The 12,317-nt window shown below is 41.4% G+C and overlaps 1 protein-coding gene across 1 annotated transcript in view; it reads right to left on the reverse strand.

Annotated features, from left to right (window-relative positions):
* Positions 1-1,060: 1,060 nt before the first annotated feature.
* Positions 1,061-12,317, reverse strand: part of RIPK4 (receptor interacting serine/threonine kinase 4) — a 36,369-nt gene continuing 25,112 nt past the window's right edge. Inside the window, exons 3-8 of the mRNA XM_050934305.1 lie at positions 10,566-10,714; positions 9,433-9,482; positions 6,811-6,969; positions 5,420-5,526; positions 4,266-4,524; positions 1,061-3,490 (exon numbers count right to left, since the gene is read on the reverse strand). Coding sequence (XP_050790262.1) covers positions 2,313-3,490; positions 4,266-4,524; positions 5,420-5,526; positions 6,811-6,969; positions 9,433-9,482; positions 10,566-10,714 — 1,902 coding nt within the window. The 3' untranslated portion in view covers positions 1,061-2,312. The remainder of the gene's footprint in view (positions 3,491-4,265; positions 4,525-5,419; positions 5,527-6,810; positions 6,970-9,432; positions 9,483-10,565; positions 10,715-12,317) is intronic.

Below are 12,317 nucleotides of genomic sequence, written 5' to 3' on the forward strand. Positions count from 1 at the left end.
GTGGCGCCCTGACCCAGGGGACACCCTGGGCTGCCGGCTGCCGCCAGCAGCTCAGACTCCCTCTCTGTCCTAGCAGCAGCGGCTGCTCAACCATTTAAAAAAAATTGGGGGGTGCTTTTTGGCGCCCTCAAATCTCAGCGCCCTAGGCAACCGCCTAGTCTGCCTAAATGGTTGCACCGGCCCTGAATACTGGGTAATAAATACTATCCACTGGCATGGAGTAAATAGCTACGCTCTAATATAACCAGCATGAGCAGTCAGTGAAGTATCCCATCCAAGCAGGTGATTTTTAAAAGTGCTAAGCAGCCTGCAGTTCCAAATGTAAGTGCTACGTATGGATTTGGAGCCTAACTTCAGACTCCTGGGGTTTTTTTTTTTTTTGTTTTGTGTTTTTTTTTAAATCTTGGTGTTAAAGAGAAAGTAACAGAATTCTTCTCACTGGTACATTCTCTAGAGTAGCTAACAGTTTGAAACAGTTGAATATGTATTTGGAATGGTTTAGATTTTTTCATCCGATTACTCTGTGAAGCACTTTGCTATACGGCACTAATATAAGCACATTCAGTCATTTTCCAGGACTGTCATATGGCACCTTTTATGAGCAACAAATTCAATCTAAAAATATAAGTGAAGAAAGCTAATATGACTGTCTAGCCTTTTATTTGTTTTAATTAATGCCTCAAGCTTTTAAACTTAGACAGGCAGCATTAAATCATGTATATAATAGCAAAATAAACTGTTATTTTCCTCAGTCAGTCAATAAAGAGCTACTTAACCTGTCCCCGTTGATCAGTTTGGTTTATTGCCCCAAAACAGAACAAAGCCCTACTCCTTTAATAATGGAAAGGTAGTAATTTGTATATTCCCCCCCCCCCCCCCACACACACACACACACACCCCTCCACTCACCCACCCTAGTAAGGTTTAGTAGTTCAGTTTGTTTAACTGCATGATGTACTCTACCTTGTTTTTCTACTAATTACAGCAAACTTTGCCTAAGTAGAAGAATTTACATGCAATAGATATAGAACATTATATTTATTGATAAACAGATCACATTTGAACTTTGAAAAGCGTGAACATTAAGAGGCGTATTAAAACATACCCAAGCCTAAACAGTGTCAATATTTTCTGCTGTAGAAAATGTATACAACTGGTAGAAATACTATATACACAGTATATTTATATTAGACAATTCACCACAGTTCATTCATTTAGGACACATAGCGTGCCACTGTACACGTGGTTCTATTACATACTAATCTAAACAAACTGCTTGTGAAGAGTTCTATAATGTTATTAGAATATAACAACAACATTTAACTACAGTTCATCATGAATTAATTTCAGCCAAACAAAACAAAAACAAAAACCCTAAAACACTTAGTTGCTTCTAGTTTCACATTACACACTAACAGATCCTTATTTCACAACTGACTGGTAACAAAAAATAATCTTATATTTTACTGATCTTACACTATATACAAGTTACTATTGTATATCAAAAGTGAACATCTGTGCTTCACTCCACCAGCCAGTCTGAGAATTCTTCTACCATACGCATTGACTGAAGATAGTCTCTTGACCATTCTGAGTAAACAGAAATGTGTGGCTTTATAATCAACATCTCTATATTACAATGAAAGAAGCGGAGCATTTTCATATATTCCATTTTGTATCTTCTGAAAATGAAATTATGACACTCAGCCATGTGGTCCAGGTTGAAACAGGTCTATCCTAAAACACATTTTAAATAAATAGCTTGCGTCTTTCTAACAATGCTCATTTCAAATTGATTTGTGTGCTGTCAATGCCTCTATGGTAACAAGTGATATTAAAAACACAGACAAAGGATGGATTATGTAATAATCCAATCATCTGAAATAATATGCTTGTCCCACCATGTGCCTGAAGAAATCAGAAGCCAGGAGGATAATACTTAAATTTGGGTATGGCACATTGAAAAAATTAAGGCACTATTTAAACCCCATCTAATTAACCCTCACAACATCCCTGTGAGGTTAGTTATATAAGTACTTTCATCTCCACTGTACAGGTTGGGAAGGAAACAAAATGCCTTGCCCAAGATCACACAAATGACAGACCTAGAATCAGTACTCAGGAGTTCCTGGCTCTTGGTCCTACACACAGTTCATTAGGCCATGCTACCTCTCTAAAATGCAGTTTCTGATTGGCTGGAATTCAGACTTATCTGCAGACTGAATAGAAAAGCAGGTCACTGCGCAATTCCAGGACAACTCCCCAAGAGAGTCAAGCTCCAGTAAAAACCTCAAGAGTCAGAGTTTGTTCAGCTAAGTCTCACTTAGCAGCATGACAACAGAGCTATTCCCACTTTGCTTAGCCAGCTGCAGTGGAGTCTGAAACTTGAGGCTTTGCAAGTTATCAAGGGCCCCATGTTTTAATAGAATCTCAACTGTTTTTGCATGTCCGCCTCTCGCTGCCAGATGAAGAGCTGTCAGCCCTTCCTCATCAGAATCATTCACATTTTCCAAATTTATGAGTTCCTCGACTACTTCAGCATGTCCATTTTCAGCAGCAAGGTGGAGCGCTGTCCTGTTCAAAGGGCCTCTAGCCAGAGCATTAGCCATTTCATCTAGCAACAGTTTGGTAGTTGCTAGATGTCCATTGCGAGAGGCTAAATGAAGTGCTGTGCATCCCTCCGCTGTCGCTACCTCTATTTCTGCGCCACGATTAAGAAGCAGCCTTGAAGTGCTGGTATGGCCAGTTTCAGCAGCTACGTGGAGAGCCGTTTGCAGAAGCATGTTCCGTACGTTGACATCGGACTGTAATTCTATAAGAATGCGGGCAACTCTGTAATGCCCTCTTTGTGCTGCCAGGTGTAATGGGGTCCTTCCATCCACTGTCTGCGCGTTCACATTCACACCCGGCTGTTTTGCCAGAAGCTTTACAATGGAGAGATGACCTTGCCACGCAGCATAGTGCAGTGGTACCCAGCCATCCTTGCCTTTGATATCCACATTGACACCTCTTCTCAACAGTATCCGCACTATGTGCTCTTGTCCATGCTGGCAGGCTATGTGTATGGGGGCTCTTCCTTCAAAATCCACTTCATTCAGGGATGCATTTTTATCAAGCAGCACTCGGGTACTGAACTCATCCCCATTCTGTGCAGCAAAGTGAAGAGCAGTCCACTGATCCTCGTCTTTGGCATTCACATTGATTTTCCGTGCCAGAATAAGTTCCACAATGCTCTTCATTTTCTTCTCTATGGCCACATGGAGAGGAGTGGACCCTTTCTTGTTGGTCAGGTTGGGGTTGGCATTATATAGAAGAAGCCACTTGACACATTCTTCTTGACCTGCTTCAACAGCCAAGTGTAAAAGGCTGGAGCTTCCATCTAAGACAAGATCAACATCCTGGGGCTGGAGAATCTTCATCAATTTGCTCGTGTCTCCAGATATAATTGCCTCGGCCAGTTTTCTCTTCTGAATATCTGTTGTGCCAATATCTGAGTGGGTAAAGAGCATCAAAATTCTATTACAATCAAGAATTTTATTTTCATGACTGAAACAGGCTAACAGTGAATAAAGTCATTACCTTTCCTTGCCTAGGAATTAAACTGCAGTTTAATCCACAACACCTTGCAGTATAGTTAGGACAAATTTTAAAAATCAGATTGGGAATGTGTGCTAACTCTGTTCTTGTCTTCTCTCATGAAAGTAGGCAGGAGAGCATGATGGGGTAGGAAAGACATTCCGCAGGTGATCTATCCTCATCCCTGCAATTATCTCAATTTAATCCAGGACTAAAATAGGGTCTTTAGGACCACTAGCTTGGAAGTGAAGAAAAAAAATCTATTATGGTTCTCATCATGTCTGTATTGAACCAACTGTATGACGCTAGGCTCAGATATTAAAAAAAGGAGCCCAATTATAGGTAACTGAAGTCTGTATTTAGGCAACTAAACAAGTTACTTGATTTTCCATAGTAAAGTAAGTGGCCAGACGTCTCCCATTAAACCCATATTTAGGCACCCTGGAACTCAGGTTTAGGCACTCATTTTTGAAGAAAAAATAAAAATCTTTGCCCTAGTTTCAAATCACAATGCTTTCCCATTTCAGGCTGAAGGTTTATACAACATTTACAAACATTGAACAAATTAATAGTGCTAAGGGCAAAACAGTCAATGCTCTGATTTATGGAACAGTGGGGTTTATAAAATACCCCTCTCACTCCCCACCTTGTCTCCCATGGCTCATTCCAGTAAAATCACCAACACTTACCGCTTCCAGAGTTCTCTCTCTCAAAGGACAGTGACAGGGAACCTCTAGAGGAAAAGGCCGAATCCACAGATGAAACCCCTGAAAGCCTCTTGTCACTGGAAGCAAGTTTGGACTCAGAAGCGCTACGATTGAGTTCTTCAGGGCCTTCCATTGTCTGCGAGATCCCTGAATCCAGCTGGGACAACAACTCAGAGAGGCTATAATCCTTAGCAGATACTGGAGTGGACTCCCGTTTTGGCTGGGATAACACAGGGATTCCCTTCAAAAGAAAGGAAAAACACGTGTTTTAAGAGTTTCAATTTCACTTGGCAGTGGGGAAAATTAACAGCATGAAATCAAAATGTGTTCACTTGTAGGTATCTTTAAATGCTGTTAAAGACAAAACAAAATGAAAAGATGTCTGGGAGACTTCAGTACTAGGAAACAATGACAGGGTTATCAGTATTGTCTCCAAATCCAGCTGTTCCTCCACAGCATTTTGAAGATCAAACCTTTCTCCCATCCAGATAGTTAACACTCTCTCAATCAGGCCCTCATCACCTCAGTTACTTCTCTGGCTTTCCTCACACTATGTCTCCTCTCCCTTCCCCCGCCCCACACACCACACTTTAATCTACACAAGAAGCATCCACTGAATTTTTTTTTTGCCCAATCTGCCCTTGTTATCCACCTTTGAAGCCCTTCCACTGACTCCCTCATCCCCCCCCTCCGCCTAAAAAAAAGGTCTTAGCCTTCACTGCCTTGCATAATACTGCCCTCTCAAGCACACTCACCTTGTTTCTAATCACATCACTCCTGCTGTTTCACTAATGGTCCCAACCTCACCCTCCTCTTATCCTTTTTTCCCACAGCAGTTTTTGTGCTTCCTTACAAGTCCAGCCCAATGCATAGAAGGTCCTTTCTGATCTGCAAGTCTGCTGCTCCTGTTTGCATTCAAATCCCTCATTGAGATCCACTTCTACCACAATGCATACACAAAGTTGCCCAACTAAACCACTAGTGGAGGGATACTGGGAGTATTACAATGGTACTATAGGGGGTTTAGGTCAGGGCAGTGTTTGACTCTTGTAGATTTCACTTCTGGCAACAATTTAAGATTTGTTTAGAGCGCATTTCATATTAAACTTTGCATTAAATATGGAAACATGAACTACCTCTGAATGTGGTTCCGGAGATCTTTTGGTGGTCAGGTCCTGAGCTATCATTTCCTTTGTTTCATCTTCTGGTTTTTCACAGAGGTCCTCTGTTTCTGAGGTGATTTCTTTGAAAGAGGCAAGAACAATTTAATAGACAAATCAGTGGTTACTTGTCGGAGAGGCATTTAATGCTAGTGAAAGGTGCTTGGGTCAACTGGAGATTTACTTCCCCTCTCTTTCACCCCGCAGCACACACATCGAGGGCAGCAATGTAAGCTTCCCCCCCGACACTGCCCACTATCAGTGTGCTATTTTCACCTTATCTCAGGTCTTCCTGGACACTGAATTATGGCTTTATCGAAATGCCAGTGGCCAACTAGCCACTAAAAACTGAACAGAGCCCAACAGTAACTCATTACACATAAGCTAATGATCAGCTGTGAGATGGTAACAAATCTGTCAGTACCCTCCTGGTCCAGATTCAGACATGTGACTAAGATGTGGAAGTCTCCTCATCCTCAGGGCTTGTCTACATTTGAAATGCTACAGTAGCACAGCTGCAAAGCCTCCGTATAGACACTACCTCTGTCAACAGGAGGGGTTCTCCCATCAGCATAGGTAAATCCACCTCCATGAGAGTTGGTAGCTAGGTCAACGGAATAACTCTTCCATCGACCTAGCTCTGTCTACACAGGGTGTTAGATAGGCTTAACTACATTGCCCAGGGGATGTGGATTTTTCACACCCCTGACCATTGTAGCTGGGTCAACCTAACTTTTAAGGTGTAGATCAGGCCTCAATCATCATCCAGTCCTGTACTTCATCTGGGCCGGGAGGAAAGAGGGGAGGGGTGGAGATTTAAAAAAAGATAAATCACACTTTAGCAATTAGCAATAAAAACATCTGTAGAGGATTACTGCATTCTCTTATGTGTTTACAGTTGGAGCACATGTGTGTTTGGTTTTGGATATGCTGAAGGCTTTTTTTTTTTTAAATTAAAAAACTGCCAGAAATGTGTCAGTTGTAGAAAGACCAATCCCATTCATTGGTTTATAACATTATGCATCATGGCCCAGGGCATCCAATGCTCTCCTTCACCACACCAAATTCAATCTTGGCTAGGATATGTGCTTTAGGAAGTCAACCTACGCACACACTCCCCAGGCAATGGCTACAGGGATTACCCAGTTCAGTACACGTCTTACTTCTAGGACGTTTACACAACATTTCTTCATGGTCAGACTTGTCTTCATATAATCCCTTCCCCAAGTGAATAAGCTTCCTGTATCCTTGTCTTCACTATACAATATGCTCAATGCATTGTGTTACCATCAGTTCATATAGGATTTAGTCCTCAACACTTAATGATTCACAGGAGAAATGGGTAACTGCATTATCAGGAAAGGTACCTTGAAATGTTGGCCGTTTGCTAGGATCATCCTGCCAGCACTTTTGCATCAGTTTGATCAAGTTATTACACGAGCGAGGTCTGGATTTTGATATGGCAGGTAGCTCTGGGCGGTGGCCTTTAACCACTTTTACCATAATATGCAAAATGTTGTTTTCCTCTGCAAAGTAAGGGAACACAAATAGAAACAGTTTAGCAAAACGAAGAGATTCTTTTCCTTGAGCTGTTATATGAAAGTTCAGTTGCTTCAGTTGAAACTTGGGTTCTTCGCATTTTTTCCAGAGTGGGGAATGTATGTCTATTATGGTATAAAAACTGAAATTTGAATTTAAAATCTAATTGCTAGAGAATAAGTTGAAGTATCCAACCATATTTGCTTTCAGAACGGATGGTGATACTGATGTCACTGAATGACAGTGCTATGTTTCTACCACCTATGTCAGGTCACTTTACAAAACCGCAGGTTAGAGAGAAATACTGGTCTGTGTTACTGTACAGTATTTTGCTCTTGCCTATCTGCAGTAGGCAAAGAGGAAGGAACTTGTTCTCTTATTCCTATGCCTCAGCTTTTCATACAAGGTAATAAGAACACAGCAATTCAGCCTCCAGACATATTGTATATAACAGTTGGTGAATCTACCATGGTCTCCATGCTAATGTGCATGATCATGTGATTCAAGTGATGAAAGCGTGCACTTTTAGATCCAGTGATCCAAAGCAAAGTCCCTTCAGATGATCCAAAACAGCAGTTTCATTCAACACAAGTATGCTTCGTCTAACCACTGTAACATACGCTGATCCCAGGAATAGAATCAGGATTCCTGATACCCAGTATTCCAGTCCCAGTAACTCTGAGGTTCTACTGTATGTTGAAGTTAAGCAAATAGGGACAGAGAAGATCTTGTTCTCCAGAAAATGGATTGGTTGGGGTGGGGAGGGGAGGGTGGAGGAAGAGAAGAGTAACCTGCCCAAACAAGTTTGTTATAGATTTGCATTTCAGTACATTTATTATGGGGAGGCAATTCTAAAAAAGGAGTAGGGGTGGCTCCAGGCACCAGCACGCCAAGCGCGTGCTTGGGGCAGCACGCCGCGGGGGGGGCGCTCTGCTGGTCGCCACGAGGGCGGCAGGCAGGTTGCCTTCGGCGGCATGCCTATGGAGAGAGTCTGCTAGTCCCGCGGCTTCGGCGGACCTCCCACAGGCTGCCACAGAATCCACGGGACCAGGGACCTCCCGCAGGCAAGCCGCCGAGGGCAGCCTGCTTGCCATGCTTGGGGCAGTAAAATACCTAGAGTTGCCCCTGAAAATGGGCGGGGGGGAAGAGAGGGGTACATCAGGACTTGAACAAAAACTCTTCCTCTGGGGCCCTTTTCTTGCAGGATGGATACATATCAATTTAAAAAAAAAAAGTAAACCTGCTAAAAAGTAAAGCTAAAGCTAAATGTAACACTAGTTATGTTAAGGCCAAAAATTATAATCTCTTAACACATTTAAATAAATAAATAAAATAAAAGCTGAATCCATGAGCCTCTATCAAAAATGCTGAATTAAAGGCTGCTTTCCTACATAAAGCAAAAATTAGAGGGAAAACCAACTTGTGAGGTCAAGCTTTACAAATATGGCATAATAGGTCAACCTGTACAACTTCAGAGACTTCTCATTTTTCAGGAGAGTTAGGCAAGTAGGAATTTGTGCTCTAGTCACTTTCACTTAGGCTCATGTGAAAATTTTCCCCAGGCTGATGTGAAATAATCAATTTAATTCATTGACTACAGTCAATCCCTTTGTTTAATTAGTCAAATAGTTATAAATGTGAAATATGTTTTGATGAGAAGTTTATATATTCAACACATTTGAGGTTGTTTTAAATAAAAATAAATTATATACGCTGGTGTGTGTGTAATTTCCAGTTACCATCCTAATGCAGCTTGACAAAGTCATGAGCAAAATAATTATCTAGTAAATTAGAAATATATCATTCATCATTTTCTAATGTACTTAAAAAATGTATAAGAAGAATTGGAAAATATTAGGTTAAATAATTGCTTACATGAAGGTATATCGTTAGGTAGCACAGATGTACAAAATCTAGCCTAAAGGCTCCATTTAGCTGTAAATCAACATTTTAATGGTTATATCAACCAATGAAAATGCATCTCTCTTTAAAAATAACTGAAGTACAAGTTCGTTTTTTTTCCCTTTTTTTTTTAAATCAGTTATTTAAAAAAAAAAAAAATCAATCCACCCTGGATTTCTTGACAATTGCCTTCCATGAACTTCCAATAGCAAAGCCAAGGATCTTTTAGAATACACTGGATCACATGCTACTCTAGAACTGTATGCAAACTCCCATTGGGTCACTGATTGAGGGCAGTCTTACGGGTTACGCTTTCAGAATACAAAGGGGAAGATGGACTTTTTTTTATAATCATACTTGAAACGTGTGAGCTGAGAACTTTAGTTAGGGACCAGCCCATTGACATGCTGTAGAAATTGAGGTTGGTCAGTCAAGACACCAGACACGACACCTCATTTTGGGATATGCACACAGAGGGAGCAAAGAATCCTGTTTTTGTTACATACATCCAAAATACGAAACTCATGAACAAAGTAGCATTGGCTTACCTGCAAACGGCTTTTTCTGCGTGAGGACTCCCCAAATCACTATAGAAAAACTGTAAATAGATATTATGTCTGTTAGTCCTAAGGAAGAAAAATTAGAAGTTCACCTCATAAAAACAGGCTTTTTTCCCCCCATTAGTGTCAATCCAGTGCTTTTGAGTCTTTGAGGCATGCCTGAGCTGCTAGTGTACAGATGGCCCCTATGTGATTAGGTGTATTTATAGGCTGGGCCAAGAACCATGCCGGAATGGCAGTTAAAATGAAATTATGGATCTTATGGCGAGGACTAACAGTGTCCAGGCATTAGTGAGTGACCTGAGAGGGTCAGAATCACGGCTTCATTTGCTACTAGTTTATACCAAGTCACCACATATGCCAAAACCAAGGAAATCTGAATGCAGGCAGGAATTTCTAAGAAAGTTGCTAAGTAAACTTAAAGATTTAAACTGAAGCCCACAGTTTGTCTTCCATTTGCTTAGAACATGTATTATTGTTAGAACAAAATATTCACTGCCAACACACTCATAGCAAACTGAAGATGATTTCACCCCTTGTGTACTCTGTCCTCACAGAAGTCAGTGGTGAAACTCTCACCCAGTAGGGTCAGGAACCGAAGGATACATCTACACTGATAAGGCACCCTGCCACAGCGAGTCTCATACAGACTGGAGTTCAAGCCTCAGTGCTAAAAATAGCAATGGGGACATTACTGCTCAAACTGAAGTTTGGGATCTAAAACCCAGCGATGTGAGGAGAGGGAGTCTCAGAGCCAGACCTCCAGCTGCGGGGGGGCGCTCTGCCGCTCGCCGGTCCCGCGGCTCTGGTGGACCTCCCGCAGGCGTCCCTGCGGGGGGGTCCGCTGGTCCCGCGGCTCCGGTGGACATCCTGTAGGTACGCCTGCAGGATGTCCACCAGAGCCACGGGACCAGCGGACCCTCCGCAGGGACGCCTGCGGGAGGTCCACCAGAGCCGTGGGACCAGTGGAGCCTCCACAGGCACACCTGCGGGAGGTCCACCGGAGCCGCCTGCCGCCCTCTCGGCAACTGGCAGAGCACCCCCCCAAGCATGCGCTTGGCGCGCTGAGGCCTGGAGCCGGCCCTGACTCTACTGATATCTACTGAGAAGTATGCACTGACCTGTACACATCATGTTTAGTGTCAAAGTATCTGTTCTTCTCTTTTATACGTTCTGGAGGCAGATATGCAATAGTACCACACAGACCATCTATGCTGAGATCATGGGAATGTGAAAGTCCATTGCACTTTGCTAATCCAAAATCAGAAATCTGCAAAAAGTAGGAAAGAAAAAAAAGTTACCCATAAAACCAACAATTACACTTCAGATGATTTCACCTAAGCTTCTCTAATGAGTTATATCCCTACATTACAGTGAATTGTCATGTGGAAATATCAAACTAATAAATTTTGAAAATACTAAGATATGGTAGGCTTGCTTTTTTATTGGCTTAAGAAATAATAATTTAAAAGGTTTTTCTATGAAGAATAAAAGATATTATTAGCCCATAAAAGAAAAGTGTCTTTTTAGTTTTCCAGTTAGCCCCATAACAAACATTTGCACTTCTATTACCTCTGTAGGGCTACTTCACATGATTCAGATTGTGAGCTTGGCTAATGGAGCCCACAAATTGATACAACTATCACTTTTTCCCTTCCAAGCAACATCAAGCTAGAAGGAGTTCTGATCATGTATGTTTCAGAGAAACTTTGTAGCTTGCTCAAAGCCCAGAAAAAATTCACAAATGCTATTTAGAGAATGGTTATCAGGATCATCTATGTGATAGTGATTATATCTACGTAGACTAACAAGTGACATGTGCAGAGGAAGACACAATAAATGTAAAAGAAGTAGGGATTTTTCTAGCCAGTAACACACGTAGCAAGTTGGAGTGAAGCAGTGGAGCCAGCTGAAGAGAAAAGAACAAGTAACAGCAAGTTCTTTTTAAGAGGAAACACCTCCAATGTAATCTGAAGGATCAAACAAATGTGCATTAATTTGTCCTCCAAGGTACATCTCAGTCATAAATCAAACACAACTAGATAAAAAATTCTCTCGTTGATATTTTCCCAGCTATTTTAAAGATTCTAGAATATAAGTGAGAATTTCAAAGGCAATTAAGTGATTTATGAGCATAAATCCCATTGATTTTCAGTGGAACTTGTGCTCCTAAGTGACGTTTATGCTTTGAGGGAAAAGAAAAAAAAATTCATGTAACATCTTTTGGCTCTTTATAGCATCTCCCTTGAGAAAATTCTATATGTTTATCATTGATTCGAGGCAATGTTAAAAAAATATTAAAACAAGAAGTCTGTGGGAGATTCTGACCTATACTTTGGGGACTCCTCCTCCCGCCCTATATACATTATAACCAGTTTTATGCTGTTAGAACTCAGACTTCAGTCTCAAAGAACATTTGATCTCCCTGTTAATTTTCAACCAATTTCAAAACATTCCCTTATCATAAGGGTTAAGAAAAGTTTCCCTCTGGGAGCAAAGAATCAGACAGACATTCTTACTCCAGAATTGTCTGGAAGGGTAATTTCTAGTATTCATAATGGTGTAGTAATGACAAGTATGATCCTAACCCACTTAGAGAGCCAATACAACAGTGGAATCAAGCTTGGTACCTAGGAAGATGCAGAGCAGGAGGAATAGGGAAGAGACATCCCTAAAGAGGCAAATGCTCAAAATCATGTTGAGTTTCAGAGGAGCTGAGAACCTGCAGCTCCTATTAACTGCATAGGAGTCCTGATTGCTCAGTGCTTCTGAAAATACAGCCTCAAAAATGTATGTTTAATCAGCGATCTGACTATGCAAGTCTGAACAGATCCAACTTGGAAGAGTCCTGGTACCTGGTATTATATGACTAA

The sequence above is a fragment of the Gopherus flavomarginatus genome, chromosome 1, assembly GCF_025201925.1.
Source record: "Gopherus flavomarginatus isolate rGopFla2 chromosome 1, rGopFla2.mat.asm, whole genome shotgun sequence".
Lineage (NCBI taxonomy): Eukaryota > Metazoa > Chordata > Testudines > Testudinidae > Gopherus > Gopherus flavomarginatus.